Source organism: Musa acuminata, chromosome BXJ3-9, assembly GCF_036884655.1.
Source record: "Musa acuminata AAA Group cultivar baxijiao chromosome BXJ3-9, Cavendish_Baxijiao_AAA, whole genome shotgun sequence".
Taxonomy (NCBI): Eukaryota; Viridiplantae; Streptophyta; class Magnoliopsida; order Zingiberales; family Musaceae; genus Musa; species Musa acuminata.
The window spans coordinates 7,552,062-7,570,013 of record NC_088357.1 but is presented as its reverse complement, the minus strand read 5'-3'; the positions used below and the strand labels follow the sequence as shown (position 1 = coordinate 7,570,013).

Genomic DNA, 17,952 nt, shown 5'->3' with positions numbered 1-17,952 from the left:
TTTTAAAAAAATTAATTATATAAAACTATATATATATATATATATATATATATATATATATATATATATATATATATATATATATATATATATATATATATATATATATATATATATATATAGTTTTCATCTCATCTTGGATGTTTTCTCAATAGCGACTCCAAGTATTTTGCTAACTCAAAATCATAATCATATTATTTTAAAATAATATATATGGTAATATGTGAAATTTGTTTTGGATGAACATAAATGTTCAGTAAAAATTAGAGATCAAAGAAAAAGATAACAATAATATGCTAATCAAATATCATAATGAATTAAATGTGCAATGATATATGATAGAATGTAAAATCATTGAAGTACTTAGGGATATATGAATATATGTAATATGCTTTCATATAATATTATTCATAAATACAGTCGATAATATATATATATATATATATATATATATATGTTCAGAAAACAGTCTGTCTACTATTTGCAGCAATATCTAATTCATCCTTTACTGAAGGATGTATTCATGAAATCAACATAACAAGTGAAGTGACCGAATCTTCAAGGAGACATTGACTTAGAAATGGATGGAAGAAGATTGTAGCATGTCAAAGAGTAAGACGAGAATTCAAAATCATAAAGAGAAGAAGGAAGAGACTAAGGATTCCTACCGGCAAAGGTGATGCTCACCATCAGCCCCTCTCTCTCTCTCTCTCATCATCAGCATCGTCTTCGTCATTGGCCTTTCTCCCTTGAGTGGTTAGGAGAAGAGGGAGGGTCATGATATATTTATAGGACGAGTATCTTATCTCTCTTCGAGGAATTCTAACCCGAATCTATTTAGGAATCCTAGTTAGATTAGTTTAGCTAGATTTGTAATCGTAATCCATTTAGAATTTATACTAAATCTTCACCTCCACTTTGTCTACATTAAATTAGGAAAATCCTGGACATCAATCGAATTTGGGATGATTCTGTCATGGGGATGCCATGAATTCCTTGTTACGAGCTGGTACAGACAATGAAACCACCTCTGAGAATTGGCCATACCATGCAATAGATGTCGGTCCAAGCAGAGGCTGCTGGTTCGTACTCCACAGTCCATCTAAAGTGAGTTGGAATTCCTATTAAAGGCCAAACATTATCGGACGCCAAAATGTGCCCACCTTTCATTCTTCCATTTGCAATTGAGGCTTCTTTTGCGCAAAGAAGTAAAGAACCAGATGTAGTATGTCTACCTCTCTCTCTCTCTCTCTCTCTAACTTTCATTTTTCCTGTGGCAGCCTGTTTTGGTAAACCAAAATTTCTGAAATCCTGTACCAACTGAGATGCCAATTCTTGCCAGTATATACCTTCTTCTTCTTCTTCTTCTTCTGGTTGCTGTAACCTCTGAAATAGCTGCTTGTCATATGCATTAGAGAGCATCAGTGACATCTTTATGAAATATGTCATACATATCATAGGGTATGACATATATTTATGAAATGTCACGTACATTATAGTAGTCTAACGCAAGGTTAGACTTCTCGTATGCATTACATGGTTTGCAATGGTATCATTATAAACATTACTGGGTGTTTTGCTATTTTGGACGCCATGCCATCCAGTATCCAAGCTGTATGGTCTTACGTTATGGGCCAGCCATCGAGCGATATGGCATGTGATTCACATCGATCATTCGATTCAGTGCGACCTCTTCATGGGTACCAACATAATGATCGAGTTGTTTGACCACATCTGCTATTCCTTTTATTTGGCTAGCGAGTGAGTAGCAGAACGTTAGGATGCTACTTACTGTTCATGCTGATTCCTGATGTTTATGGTATTGTAGAATCATGATGTGGTGGATTCTCCTCTCCGAGCGAATAGCTAATTCATGAACTCGTATGCGAGGACGAGAGAATCTCTCATCTTAGTTTTTTTGCACGTAAACCATCGGTTTCATTTGCATATTATTTGCTTCATGTTTGATTCATCTGAAAGCTTACTGGATGTTGAGACGATCAAAGAGAGACTTGTGTGGATTCAATATGACACTCAGAAGAGGTCTTTGGGATGGATGGAAGTGAAGGAGCTTATAATTTCCAGATCGGAAGACAAAACACAGTGTCTTCGCTTCCTCGGTCTCGGTTTCTAAGGACAGTCAGACTCCATTCTCATTCCTCCGTGCCAGCTTGAACTTGCGAAATACGTTAGGATCTAATGTGTATCAGAATTTCCAACCATGACATGTGATGCTTACTTAGGTTACATAAAATGATCATAGAGCTGATTCTGTGAGAATTCAGAAGACAGAAACAAAAGAAGAGCAAGAAAACGCCATCGACGCACACAATACAATTCTGGAGATCGGTTCGATGTGTTGCTACATCCGTCACCTCGCAAAAGGTGCAACTGTTTATGGGGGGGAGGCATTAATCCTCCCAGGAACAGGAAATGAAGTAGCTGATGCAAATGTCACACTAAGCAGACAACCGATGATGGTAGACTCCACTGGGAGAGAGAAGAAGATGGGCAACAGCGCCCACTGCCATAAACGTGACAGAAATACCTTCCAAAAGAGCTGAGTCAGCCCTAGAGGAGATAACACCCATCGTGATCCCATTAAATGCTTCTCCAGTGCGAGACAGAGGTCATTGAACCCAGACTCTTCACCCATCGATCGGTCCAAAGCTTCAGGTGCTTGTTACTTTTACTTGCTGGTGATTTCCTATTACTCATTTATGTTTCCTGTTACATTTAAACCTTACCATGGGAGCTTCGACAGCTTTCATCAATGATCATTCTGCTCGAGTAGCGATAAAATGTCAGTCAGTAAAACAGGTTCAGTGACAAGTCTAAATCTTCAGTCGAGAGAGAAAATGCTTGTGTACTGAAAATTTGCTTATAGATTTCAAGAAAAGATAGATAGATAATAGGATATGCTGATAATAATCCTACGTGAAATTTTATGAAAACTAATCTTTTTTTTTTCTTAAAAGGTTAGTAATGAAAACAAGATTCAAAAAAATAAATATATCGAATGAGATTTCGAATCCTTAACATTTTTTTTCATCTGAAAGCATACTTTTATTTATCCGAAAGCATTTTCTTCTGCTCGGACTCAAATGAGAGAATCTTCATCTTAATGCGACAAGAATTTTGACAATGGGACATCAATTATGATGAGATCTTTTGCTGCAACTGAATTGATGATGATCCTTGGAGTGGAAAAAAATAGCTGAATAGAAACAAGAACATCAGCAGCAAAGGCTGAGGTTGAGCCCCACCGGCTTCGGTGGCGATGGGCAAGAATTGAATGCTCTGGGACTCGGAAGCATATGGTGTTGTTGGTCACACAGAGAGAGAGAGAGAGAGGAGATGATGGTCCCTGAAGAAGTTAATGCACCCCAACAAACACAGGTAAGTCTGACCTAGAAATCATTATGGATGTCTGTCCATTTACATCCCACCAGCCACAGATTTACCTGATCAAATGTCCTCCATTTTTTTTGTCACTGCACTCAGATTCTCTGGTAGCTCATTGTCTTTTCACTCCTCGGTTCATCTCTGTCTTGATGATCCCTACTTGTGTCTTCTGACTTCCATGCTCTTTGTTTCAGTGATTCATTCTTTCACTTTCAAGGATAAACAAGAAAAGCTTAACCTATACTAGTCATCAGGTTGTCTTGTGCTTTCGCATTACAAACACAGCTGTGAATAACAGCAACATTTATTGACATCCACATTGGAACAATGACAAGAACGACTATAACAATCTAATTAGTCCTACGTCGAAATGAAAATTATAATAGTATGCAGGGTTATATCGGTCTATCATTAGTAACATAGCTTTTATGCATTTCAGATCACATTTAAATTTTAATACAAGAGATATAGTTACTTCCACTCTTTACAGAATCTAATAGTTGTATACATGTCTTACACTGCCATTTGACAAAGCAGAGACACATGACAGATGCCTACCGGGAAATTTTAATGATTGCGACCGACGTATACATGGATTATCTTGAAAGTGATTCATGTTGATGTGGTCCTCTCAGATTCATTTTCTCCCTCTTTTCTCCTGCTTCTGCCTCTACGTATCCATCCACAGTCATGTAAGAGACGAACCTATCACAATAGAGAGTAATAAGAAAGCTACTATAAAAGAAGAGCACTACTAATTTGATGAAAAGGAGACCTTATGTTGTTCCTCTCTTCTCCACATACCTCGCTTCTTCTATCCTTTGAACAATACAACTTAGCATTATTATAGTAGATGCTGATCATGGCATGGCCAGGGAAGAACATTGGTGTCATGATCTGTTTGGTACGCAGCTCGAAGAAGAATATAGGATGGGATCTGAAGGGGGAGGTATTGGCGTGCCTCAATCTGAAGACATGGCTGGATATGCTCATACAGCCATGTAGTTGGATTGAGCCGCGTCAATATCTCTCCTCTACGAGCACTCACATCGAAGGTACACTTTTCTTCTTCTCAAAAAAATCTTTTTTTCTGCCTCAGCTTTGCAGATCTTTCTTCTTTCTGGATTCATTTTTTAGCATGTTCTTTGCTCTTTTTGACTGTGGGGCAACAGAAATATTCGGGTTCCTTTCTTGAGAAAAGAGAAAGAATTATCTTGAGTAAAATACTCCACAAATTCTCAAACAAATTCCAAGAACCTCTGCAAGATAGAATTCAAACAGTGAAGTTGGCATCTTTAGCTTCATGACAAAGAAGCATGTCTTTAGAGCCTCATGCATGTGGGACAGGAGGAAAATTTTTTTATGTTGCTACGATGATCCCATCACAGCTTTAGGGAAATCATAATATACAAAAAGGAACATCTCCTAGATTAGCAATGAAACATGAAGAAATTACTAGGACATGATGAGCTATAAGACGGAAACAAGACAGTTCTACCAATTTCTGCCAGCAATACTGAGATCAAAATATGATTAGCTATCATTTCAACAAAAGGCCTATCAGTTTCATCTCAAAATGACTATAGGAAGCTTCTCGACAAAATTAATTAAGAAGAAATGAGGACATTGGGCAGAAACTATGCAGCATTGGAAATTTACTGTACTTAGCCAGTTCATGCAAAAAAATTTGAAGCATGAAATGAGCATCGATGCATGCTAAAATTTTGTATCATATTGGTTATTTCCTTTTCTTATCTTATTTGTTTCTGAAATATTAATGGTCAGGTCAACCGTGTAATATTTCCAGGAAAGAATGCTAAAGAAGGAATACTTTCCTTGGTTTGTTTTCTTTTATTTCAGCACACCCTCATACTTTTCTCATTTGTTGATTTTTTCAACAAAACTCGAATACCATGTTAAAAGAAAATTTTATTTTGTTCTTGGTTATTGGCTAACAATTGAAAGTCATAACTGAGATAAGTGCACTAATCTTAATTCATTTATGAAATACATCTGAATAGCTTGACACACTCTTGAGATATGGTTTTCCAAATTGATAAATTTAAATTATTGTTGTAGCTTTTTATAAATTTTGATCAATGTAAACGATTTGTATGGTCAAACACGTTGGTATCTTCCTATCGTATACGTAGGCGAAAGCCAGGAAACGACAATTGTTTTATACTAATGAAATACTTAGAATTTATCATAATCATGCTGTTTGTTAGTTTCTTTAATAAATTCTCACAAGTCTTGGATTCTGTAAATCAGGTCATTTATTTGCTCATTATCAATCGTAATCAGTTTATATGTTCAGATGGAAGCCATCTTTTCACTTAATGGTTGTGCTGCAGCATGATTAAAATATCTTATAAATTGCAGCAACTTCATAGGACAATGTTCAATGGCTTCCTAAGGCTGCCAGTGGAAGTAATTTGCATGGCATGGCATCGCCTCCTTAGAACCTATTGTTCAATAATCCGATTGGTTAATGACTACAAATAGCAATTATTAGCTCAAGATGAAACAGATTAAAGATAAAATGATGACATAGAAATACTATTCAGTTCATTAGCTTGCTCACTTCATTTCAAGATAAGGTAAACGGGCAAATGCATTGTGAGCTAGCAAAGTGCAGGTTCAAGAATTATACACAGTGAAACTAAAAGGCATTAGACACATATGATAAGTGTTTCACTAAGTTTATAACTTAGTGACGAGAAAGTGGTTAAAAGCCAATTGCACCTCATCCACATATGAAAAGTTAATTGTCTTCAAGATGATATAAACAAGAACATCGAAAGCAACTTCAAACCTTTGACATGTAATAGACTCACAATGTGCAATGCTCGAAAGGCATCAACCTCACCGAATGCATCTGAGGAACCCTACGCACAACACAAAAGAAAAAGATAAAAACATAATGATGATTGCGCAAAGTTTCAACGGTGGCTAACACAAAATCAGCAGTTAATTAACCAAAAGTTATACCTGATGCATCTTTATTATGTGACATGAGTAAGGTATTCTTTAAGATCACAAGGCGTCTTTATTATGGATACAATGATGAGATTTCAACAGTACAACGAACAAAGAAATGAAGTTTGATATATGAAGTAGCAGCACCAGTGTGACAGACGCACGCCACAGATAAACACACATGTAGACCTCAGCTGTTATAATCACAAATAGGATTTGCATAAATCAATGGTTTAGAGATACAAACACAAAGGTTGCTATGCCATTTTGAGAGGAAAACATCAACTAGCATGCAAGCATTCTTCCATCAACTAGAGTGTCTTTACCTCTTACATTAAGTGAAAGATGAAATGTTTCTACATTTTACCTGCCAATTGTGCAACTAATGCAAATCTTTCAAGAAATAAGATGTGAGAAACTGGAATTTACTGACAAGCTGGCGATTACGTTTATATCACTCTTCCCCGAACCCAGACAAGAGCGTTAGCAGATACATAAGACAAGTGATCAAGAAATTAATGTAACAGTAAAAAACCATCAAATTTCTACATTTATGAACACATTTTAGACTTCAATTGCCTAATAAAAATCACTCCTTTACCTATCAAGAATCCATGCAGATTCACATTTACATCAGCATAAGGAAATAAGGTCACAAAACGTTTCCTGCGTATGATCCAGACAATTAAAGACATAAAGCACCTCGATACATGCCACGATCAATAATAGCAAATCAGCGACGTCTATGCCAAAGAAACAAGAAGAAGAAGAACTAAATAGATAGAGCACCTTAAATCCCGTTCCGCCTCGGTAGGAGTCGGAGGAAACGAGCACGTCTCCTCGTTGCCCGCGGCAACGACAAGTTCTCATCCTTCACCACCTTTACGGACAACCCAAAAGACTCCAATTTCCCGCCTTGCGTCCTCCAAATCCATCCCTTGCTTCCAAATTCCAACCGGCGAACGAAGGAGAGGAGGAGATTATTTGGGAAACCGGGCATGCACGAAACGAATGCGTCTTCGGTAGGCAAAATGGGACCCATTGATGCGTGCGGAAGGTTTGAATGCTTTATGTATGTCTTGACGGCTGGCTTCGGTGGACAGTCGCCGTTGCGTTGCCGTCAACCTAAAGACCGGCGGCATTTAATAGCAAATCTTAGGGTTAGTCGACGGGGACTCTGTAGCAAATCTTAGCTGTACCTTTGTCCTTGTTTACTGTGTATTTGTGGCTTACATCAACAAGGATTCGTCAACGCCGGCCGAGTAGAAGAATTGGATCGATGATGTAATTGGGAACTCCTCGGAAAATTTGGTGCAAATCTTTGACGGAGGACTTATCATGAGATCAACGGAGTAGCAGTACGTTATTCAAATCAACAGTGACTTCAGAAATTTAATTTAGTAGGATGATTTGAGAGTGTGATACAGTTTTCAAAAGAGCTTTTAAATAATATGCGAAAAATCACGAAACCTAATGTTAATAATAATTTTAGAATGTTGAATACAGGATTTGATCTAATTTGAGAATATTTTTATCCTCAATATTTAGTTGAATTATGAATTGAAAAATAAATCCCTCACCTGGAAATCATCTCCATGATTTTAATCAAATCATTCGAATTCGATTTCGTCGTCGTATAAGATAACCCAATATCTCAATCAATCAAAAAAGTTTAACTTGTCCTCTGCCTCAAGTATCTCACCAATAAACTAAAACAGATTAGTATTTCACATTCTAGACAATTGATGATGTATTCAATCAACTAGCTAGCTTTACAACACAAAAAAAAAAGCAAGGATAAGCTAGAATATATATATATATATATATATATATATATATATATGTATATATATATATATATGTATATATATATATATGTATATATATATATATGTATGTATATATATGTATATATATATATATATGTATGTATATATATATATATGTATATATATATATATATATGTATATACATACATGTATGTATATACATAGATATATATACATACATATATATACATACATATATATATATATACATGTATATATATATATACATGTATATATATATATACATGTATATATATATATATATATGTATATATATATAGAAAGATTCAGGGAATATAGAAAATTCAAAAACCATTATAGTTATGAAAAAAATTGAGCACAAAAAACATAATTTGACATCTTCCAATGTACAAAAGATTCCAGCAGAAGCTACAACTATCAAACACTGCTGGAAGAAAAGCCAGATCGAGGTGTGAAATTGCGCAGTTCAGTTCCAACTCACTCCAAGAAGATATCTTGAGTGATGGTACCATCATGAAAGCTAAAGCTGACGACAGTATCACCAACCAGGAGCCATCAGCCAAAAGAGCGGCCGTGAAGATTCCTAGTTCCTTCAACCACATCAGACATCCTCGGTGGTAAAATGTCATCTGCCAGTCTGGCCTTGAGAATTATCTCACTTTCTGCTGACATGCCTCTATATCATTGATTCAAGCAAAAGATCAGTTGCATTTAGTAGTTTCCCTTGGGATCTGCATTCTCTTGGGGAATCTACTAAACTTCCTTTCACGAACTTCATTCAGTTTAGAGAAACACCACATCCATAATATAAACATCTTTTTGAACATGTCAATTCACAAGGGTTGGTTGCATGACATCAAAAAACTTCCTGCACAGAATTTTACAGGAACAAACATGAAATGTCAGAGCTGCAAAGCTAAGTCTGGCTGCTGAGAGTCCTTAAGAATCCCTGAAGAGTGCCGAACAGGAGATCCAGGGGGCTGGAAACTAATGTTCAAGTCTGGAGGGCAAGCATTCCTAGTATGCTTGTTTTCTGTTTGTGGAAGCAGACCTTGCCGTGGAGCCTGGCCTTGAAATCTGGGCATATCGGTTGCGATTAGTTGTGGGAAGATAACCAGTCCTCTGTTATGAACCTGTGGTTCTAAACCAACCACCTGAATGGGTTGCCTAAGAGCTTGAGGCATGGAGGTTGTCCTGGAATTATCAGAATTCCCGGGGGATAAGGTTGGTGTCGTCCAGGAAGAACCAATAAAATAAGTAGAAGCAGATCCATTTGGATTGTCACAAACATTCACAGGCTCAACTGATAATTTAGATTGCAAGGAATTCCCGACAGACATCCATGATCGAGCTGCAGCCGCATCTGCAGTAATTGAACTTTCTGTACTGGTTGGTGGAACAGTTGATGGCAGAAGTTTAGAAGAATCAACAGAACTGTTCGTGATGTTTGACTGGTTAAACATCTTGATTGGCAAACCCATTAATCTTGAAGGATCACTGAGGCCATGCTCATGACTACCAAATATCCGGCGGTCGTTACCTACAATTCCTTTTTGAGACTTGGAGACAAATCCCATAGTATTATTAAGACTATTAGTGCTATAATTCTCCAGGACTTTCCCATGACTAAATTGATCAACATTAACTCTTCCATCAGTTGTACTGCATGGCACCATTGCCTCTGTTTGTTTTAAAGGTTCGTGCTGCATAGGTTTTCTGCCTAATGAAATGTTCCCAGGAGATTTAAAACTGGCAACACCTGTATTAATTTCAGGCCTTTGTAAAGCTTGACTTACCAATCTGCTATTTGAGCAAGATTTAAAACTGGCAACACCTTGTTCCTTCTGCTGCCGTAACATAACAGCATTTCCCCTTTGTTGGGTTTCAGACGTAACACTAGACGACTGTTGCTTCACTTGTGTAATGCCACAGAGATTATTTCCCTCCTTCATAGGATCAGAACTTCTACTACTGTAACTTCTAGTGCCTACCTGACTCTGGATTCCAAAATTTACTTCCTTTGAATGATCATTATCACTGGCATTTCTCCCCGCTGCAGTCCCTTTGTCCCTCGATGGCATGTTGGTTTGCAAGGATGTATTGGTATCCAGCTGGCACTGTTCTAGCTGGTTATCTTTTTCAAAAAAAAGAATAGTAGTGGGAAGTGGTTCATATTCCCCAACCCATCCAGAGCCAAACTTCACACCAGAAGGCAAAGCACTTTCAATTCTCTGTGAAGCAATTCTCCAGGCAATGGGCCCAAGATCACCAGCAAAACGAGCCAGGCTCCTTGCATATGAGTATTCTGCATCAAGTCCAACCTGATTCAAGAAATACAAAATCAGACGGGCATGGAAACATGAAAGATATCTATAAAGTGTAACTTTTATAACATACAGGAACCAGCTGCCTTTGCTTGCCCTCAAGAACATCATAAACAGTGCCAGATTCTGTTGCAGGCTGTTGGTCACAGACATTATAAGTGGCACGCCGATTTTCATCCACATCAAGCGACTTCATCCCAAGCTTAGATGGAGACCCTTTTACTGGAAGAGAACAAATCAGATAGGTATTAGATAAAACCAACAGATAACATTAAAAAACAAAAGAAGTTGATGATATAAATTCCCACTTAAATTTTAGTCAGATATCACTTTGCCCATCAGATGCTCAATCTAAACGCTTCACCCACCTTTGGTTATTTACATTGCATAGACAATCTTCTGTCACCAACTAAATTACATAACATTAAGTTATTGACAATGTCATGAGAAATTCATGGAATCATTGATGTGCAGGCACATTTATGCCAATGCAACTCCAATTAGGTGCGTCTCTGGTGATTCTGTACTGTCATGATAAAGCTGTGAATACACGACTCCTAAACTACATGCCAATAAGCAGCAAATAAAGGCCACAAGCTTTGGTGTATACACTGCAGAGACATGACACTATGCTGTATCTATATAGCCATAACATGATGTCGATCTGGCATCAATTAGGCTGATGCACAACCTATGTCACTATGTGGGCTAACATTTACATCACTATATTAAAATTTCATCTCTTTTATATTGGATTCTAAATCTAGGACTATCTAGACCCTTTGTTTACAGTGTAAAGGGCATTTTGCCTAATAATCTAACAGTTTAGCGTGAGGTGGGAAAGGAACTGTAGCTATCGAATGGAATAAATCTTAGGTGGGATTTGTGACAAAGAGTATATCACAGGTCAGTGAAGTAAAATCAGACTACATCACATGAGAAACACTATATTTACCCAACAAAATAAATTGATCAAATGGATTAAATCGATGTCACCATAGAAGCTACTGAAAATTATCATCTTCTGGTGAACTTGACTCTTGAACATAATCAGATGCTGCAGCAATATTGCTATTGCAAACGATCAGGTTGGCCAGCTGGTTCTTGAACTTTAAATGTTTAAAGCTAAAAACTGGATCATTTTAGATAAAGCTTCAGGACATATTCTTCGAGCATCATAACCTATTTTAAAGAATCAAACCACGGAACACACAGTTGAAAGCTTTTGATGACCATACCTCTAAGGTCATCCACCTTCTCTGATTTACTCTCACCTAGAGAACAACTGCCATCAGCAAGACCATTGGAAGCACTAGCAGGCTCCGCGCCACTAGCTTCTGCTGTGCTCAAACCGGTACAGGGATCCCCTCCAGAAGGATGAGTGGTAGCAGAAGAGATATCCGATACAAATGATTCTTGAACAACTTTTGGCAGGTACTTTTGAAGAGGTTTTTTCTCAGTGGAATCAGGTCTGATCTTCTCTTCACATTTAGAAACAGTCTCAATGCATTTTCCCTCAGTTCTTAGCTTTTGAAATTCTTTTCTTCCAATATCTTGCATGGTCCGTGCCTTTGAGTAGGACAAGGACTTTTAGCAATGAATATAAAGAAGATAATCAAATTTTCTTTGTTTGAACAATAAAATATGAGCTTCTAGTACCTGTCTGAAGTAAATTGTGTCTGGTGCATTGTACTGCATGGCATTAGTGCAAATCAAGAAGACGTCATCCTGCATTCGATACCTATTCTCATAAGGGAACAATACAAGGAAACAAAGTGCACACGGATCACTTTTTTGACAGTTCAAAAAACTGAAGTTGTCAGAATGCATGAAAAAATGGTCGGTCAGTAAGATATACCACAACAGGTATCTAGCACTTCGATTGTCAACTGGCATAGTTGCAAAAGTAATGATAAGGGAGGAATCCAGCAATATAAGACAAGAAAAAAAAGAGGAAGTAAAAGGTGTGAGGTAAATAGGAGGGAATGGAAAGAGAGAGGGTGGGAATTGGCTCTAGCAATCTTGCTAGGTAGGGTCATCATCTTAGACTACATTGGAAAAACATAAAATACAATTTTCTAGCTTCTTCAGCAATACTTCTTTTGTGATGCTTATTTTGCAATGCTTGCAAATATGTGATTCTTCACAATGCAGGACATGAGCCCTCCTTTTTGTGAGTACAAACAGAGACTATTGTACAGTCAGTTTGCAGTTTTATGTAAACTTGAAAATGCATGACACACAATAGTAAGGATGGATATAAGAATACATTTCTGATATCAGGTGTTCCCAAGAAGAGATGTCTTTAGACCAATTATTTAGCCCCTGATCTTTACCATTACTAAGGTTCACTATGAGAATATGAACTAGGTTTATGTCGTTGCAAAGAGCCTGCAAGTGCTAGTGCAATTTAGCAGTTCTTTCATAGACACCGCCAATTAACTTATTTAATCTGACCCAAAAGACGTAATGATAGAAAATGGAGCCATATTCCATTCAACCCACTTCATCAACCCTCAGCCATATGCCTGAGGTTAGTTGTGGCTAGCTGGAATCCACCCCCTTCTTACGTCCTTATTTGGAGAAGTCACTACTTTGAGAAAAATGAGTCTTATAATCTGTTAATATTTGATTTCTTCTGCTTCATTTCTCTTGAACAATTGAATGTTACATGTTTATTTGTCCTTTGTTGCATTTGATAGTTTCTGCAAATTATGCATTTTCCATAACTTGTCGTTCTTTATTCCGTTTTGTTCTGACCTGATCGCATGAATTAAAAATGGCTTTTTTTTCAAATTAATTCCCATAGAAAATATAGGTTACTTAGCCAATTGGAAAACTCAGCAGAGTTCAAATATCTAGTCAAGTTCTTATTTAAGTGTATCACGGAAAATTTCAGTTGAGGTGCAGGCAGTTTATATAACTGGTTTCTCTGATGGAAAGCATGACAAATCCGATAGGAAATTTGAAGGCATCGATGCCATTGAATGTCCCTAATATGGAAGGCCCAAACCCAGGAGGTGATGACACCAGCCAGAATGCTGCACTCCACAAGGAGGCCAAAACAGGTATGTCGATGGCAGTAATCATGTAACATCAATAACACCAGCACCCCATACCTTCTCTCCTGTTCTAACTGCAACCTTCAGAAGAACCACTAGAAGATAACAATTCTCCTGCTTTATCAGAACTTGAGACCCAAACTAAAAGAAACCAGAAGTTGGTTTGATTCAGTTCTGGTGTTTTCTTATATATTGGTTTAGTCTTGGGTTTTAGCAAATGAAAAACCAAAACGTTCAGTCCAATTCAAAAATTAGAAGATGAACAAGCCCAGTTGAAGACAAATACCCATAAAGATATGATTGTTTGGAACTCAACCATATTACATTCAGTGATTTAAAAAACGCTAAACGCCAAAATGCGGCAAGGTGCAAAAACGCCTGAGGCACTAGACACTCGCCCGAGCGAAACGAGACGCTAAAATATAAAAATATATAAATTAATTAATAAATATAATTATTTAAATAAAAATATGATATTAAATTAAAAAAATCTTATTGAATCACAATATCACATTAACAAAAAATCTCAAAATTCAAAACAATAACAATAATTTCAAATAAATAAAAATTAACAGTATTAAAATCAAAATAATATATTATTAATCTAATAAATAAAAAAAATATTGTTACTAGTATACAATTAACAATATATTATCGAGTCGATATGAGTAGAGGGAGTAAGAGTAATAGTAGCAGCAATGGCAGCGGGAGCGGGAGCGACGATAGTGGCAAGCAACGACAGTAGCGATAGTGGCAGCGGCAGCTATAGCGGAAGCAGTGAGCAGCGGTATAAGAGTAAGACTGAGGCTGCTGACTGAGAGAAGCAGTAACAGTAGCAGGAGCGGGAGCGGGAGAGGCGATAGTGACAACGGCAACAGCGACGGCGAACAATGACAACAACGACAAGCAGTGACAGTGGCAGTGGTAGTGGAGAGCAATGATAACGAAGACAGGTAATGATAGCGGAGAGAGGCAGTGGCAGTAGAGAGGAAATGTCAGCGATAGAATCGCGAGCAGGATTAGGGTTGGGGAAGTCGCGAGAGGGATGTTGGGAGGCTGATATTGATGCTTTAGTTGGTTCAATCGAACCAACTGAAGCACCGGAGACCGAACCAAACGTAAAACATCGGTTCGGTCGCCCAAAGCACCCGGCGCCTGGGCTCAGGCGAGCGCCTAGGCGGCGCCTCTTTGAAGCGAGGCGCTCAGGCCTCGCCTCGCCTTACCCAAGAGCTTAGGCAAGCGCCCGAACGCCTATTGAAATCGCTGATTGCACTTAGCTCTAAGCAAGCAATGTTAAATGAAACTTTTCAAGTAATAAGTTATTGAACTAGAAATAATGCAGCTCAATACCCAAAAACAGAGCACAAAAAAAAACAGAAAGTGACCTAATTTCTCATATTCAAGCATATATGGCAATCAAAATCCAGAAAGAAGGCATCGATCAAGAAACTAAATATGAGTGGTAGCAAAGGCAGCGGCTATTGCATAATCAAGGGCATAGTAAAAGTGGAGGTTAAGAATAAGAAAAGAAAGGGAAGTGTAGCAAGAAGGGCAAGATAAGAAATAAGCCATATGCAGCTACCTTGAGCAAAGTGCACAATGTGGACACCATATGGTGCTCGGATACATGCTAGAGTGTTTTGTAGTATGTAATGATACCATTTTTAACCTGCAACTCCACCTGGTGTCCAGCACTTGCTAAGCACCGTTATTGGTGTCTCATTTATTGCTCTTTTGTAAATCTTTCCATTTTATCTCATTCTGGATTTAATTCTCAGGCAAATAATGAAGCTTCCTATTGTGAAAAATAGTAAGCTTCCCTCCAATGTCATTTCATGGATGTTATGCTAACTCAACCAGCAGAGGGGACCATACATCCATTATGCATGTTTATGTGCCAAACAGGGAATGTGAAATCATAAATGAGGCACAAAAATTATCGATAGAATTATGATTAAACAAGTTTGTAAGGAAGTAGCCCTGGTAAATTTTCACGATTTACATGCATAAGAAGCAAACTAGTATAAGCTAAGGACTTTTTTGCTTGTAAGGAAGCGACCCACGATAGGTATGGTTCCTAAGAAATTGACTACTTCAGTTTTTTATAGATGAAAATGTTGCTAACTGTGAATATGTAAGTTTTAAGAAAGGAACTGACTGCTTTTAATTTCCAGAAGGGAGCACCAGAGTTGACTTCTGCAAAATGTAGGCACACCCACACACCATACACTTTTGATAACCAAATAGACCCTTGATAAATATGTATGTATAATATAACTAGTGTCAGCTGAAGAAAAGGTTTGAAATACTTGAGCACTTTGTAATGACCCTATTAAGCAACTAAGAAGAAGAAATTAGCACAAAATTGGAAAAGATAACAAACTAATTTCGAATGGGCTAGGTTAATTACTACTAGCAATTTTGTTGTCTATCATTTTATTACTAGAGTTTGTGAGTCCTCTAGAAAATTAAAGTAGTTTCTTCAGCAATTCGTAAAGAACTTTTCTGCTTAAACAAACATTAAAAATGAGAAAAATCAAAAATATTTTTGCAATGGTAGTAACCATAGTAGAAGTATACCTCTAATTGTTCAAAAGAACGATAGGCATTGGTTGCCAGCTTCGTCTTAACAGTCCCAAAATCCATTGGATGCTCAATTACATCATAGTAATCAGGAAGCTGAAACAAGATAGGCAATATAGTAAGGTTCAAGAAAGCCCCATGACTTCACTATAGTGCTATGTTTTCCATATATCAAGTATAAATGAACCTCTTCAGGATCCACCGGCTCTGCAAACACTCCGTAGATGTCCTTCCTGACACACCAAAATGGATGAACTCATTGTTAACACAACACATGTTTCAGCAATTACAACAGGAAACAAGACTGTTATTCATATAGAAACTGAAGCAAATTACTTCTGAATCTTATGAAGAACGGCCTCCAGTAGTTTCTTCTCAGGCAGAGGCGTTTCCACAGCATGTGAACCAGCTGAGACACCTGAAAAAGAAAAGCTTACACCATCTACTCCGAGGATAATACTTTCTTCGAAACTTAGCAATGAAGGACCATGTGGATTCTAACCTGAAACAGATCCCTTCAATCTCTGAAGATGATTTTTCTTCTCCGTCTGCAAGGATAAAGAGCGTCGGATAAAGAAATCTACGAAGTGGTAACAGGTCCAGTTTCTCATAAATAAGCGTCAAATAATTGGAAGGAAATCGAAGTAGATGGGAAAAAGCAGCGGTTCGTGGGGAACAACTTGAACAATACATTATACCTCTCGATGACCAGATCCACCAGAACGAAAGTCATCGTCGCATCCCTCGAAGCGCCGCTTCTTCAGCGGCTTGATTGGTTCCTCCTCCACCTTCTCATCCCCTTCGGCGTCGTCATCATCGTCGTCCACATATGAAGAGGACGAAGCCGACGAAGAAGAGGACGACGCGCGACCCACCGGCGCAGGCCTCCGGGGCTTCTCCTCCTCCTCCTCCCCTATGGCAGCGATTGGGCCTGGAGGAGGCAACCTGAGGATGACCTTTAGCTTCCTCCTCTTGCCCCTTCCCTCCTGTTCCTCCACCTCCTCCTCCTCGTCTTCATCCAGGTAGTCGTCGAAGTCGGCGAAGCCGTCGAGGAGGGGGCGGCGCCGCCGCTGACGAAGAGTCCTGCGGGGAGCCGAGGCCAGCCGCGGAGACGAAGGAGGAGACTCGAGGAGACGGCCGCCCTCCTGCTTCTTCCGCGGCCGGCCCCTCTTCTTCGGCGCCGCCGCCGCCATCATCGCTCGCTTTTTTTTCTTGGTTTTTTTTCCTTTTTTTTTTCCGGTTGTTTCCCCTCTTTCCTTTTCTAAGACTACCGCTGGTATACTCACCGACCGATATCTGCTTCTACGCGGCCATTATTTTCCCAACGCTTACCCTCTTTGTCTCTTGAGACGGAGCTCCCAAGTGGGAGCCACGTTGAGTCGTAGTTGAAAGACAGGTAGCTGAGGCGTGTAGGTCCGACTCTGTAATCATACTTGCAATTATGAGTGTAACTCATGCTGACATTGTCCTCATGTTTTTACCTCCCGTTGATTTCTTTTAGAAAATTACACTATTCGATGGGCAGATGTTTTTTTTCTCTCCTTAGACAGAATTTTGAAGTATATAGAGAGAGAGAGACAGAGAGAGAGAGAGGTAAACGATGCAATTAATGGTGTTGCCATAAGGAATAGATATGGAGTCGGGCTGCTGCTTCCTGCTGTTGGTGAGCTTAGCGAGGAGAACTGACTTTGGAATTCGTCTTGAATGAGGTGATTTTAACATAATAAAAATGTGGTCCCTACTTGAAATAGAAAACATTATTTTGCTTGCAACAATTCAGATTTCAT

General features: G+C 38.3%; 1 protein-coding gene and 1 long non-coding RNA gene across 3 annotated transcripts; both read right to left on the bottom strand.

Annotated features, from left to right (window-relative positions):
• Positions 1-3,834: 3,834 nt before the first annotated feature.
• On the bottom strand, positions 3,835-7,505 carry LOC135649582 (uncharacterized). Of its 2 annotated transcripts, none has more exons than XR_010501332.1 (3): positions 7,174-7,505; positions 4,181-6,293; positions 3,835-4,110 (listed from the first exon to the last, which is right to left on the bottom strand). It is a non-coding gene; the product is annotated as an uncharacterized LOC135649582 (long non-coding RNA). The 2 variants fall into 2 exon arrangements; XR_010501333.1 differs by having other exon boundaries at positions 4,210-6,293.
• A 1,473-nt stretch (positions 7,506-8,978) lies between these two features.
• LOC135649828 (uncharacterized) lies at positions 8,979-17,416 on the bottom strand. The gene is made up of 9 exons (XM_065168694.1): positions 16,864-17,416; positions 16,668-16,713; positions 16,502-16,583; positions 16,353-16,398; positions 16,163-16,261; positions 12,180-12,248; positions 11,759-12,089; positions 10,594-10,742; positions 8,979-10,517 (listed from the first exon to the last, which is right to left on the bottom strand). Exons 1-9 carry the CDS (start codon positions 17,359-17,361, stop codon positions 9,099-9,101), a joined length of 2,739 nt encoding a protein of 912 aa, XP_065024766.1. The 5' UTR covers positions 17,362-17,416; the 3' UTR covers positions 8,979-9,098.
• Positions 17,417-17,952: the final 536 nt, after the last annotated feature.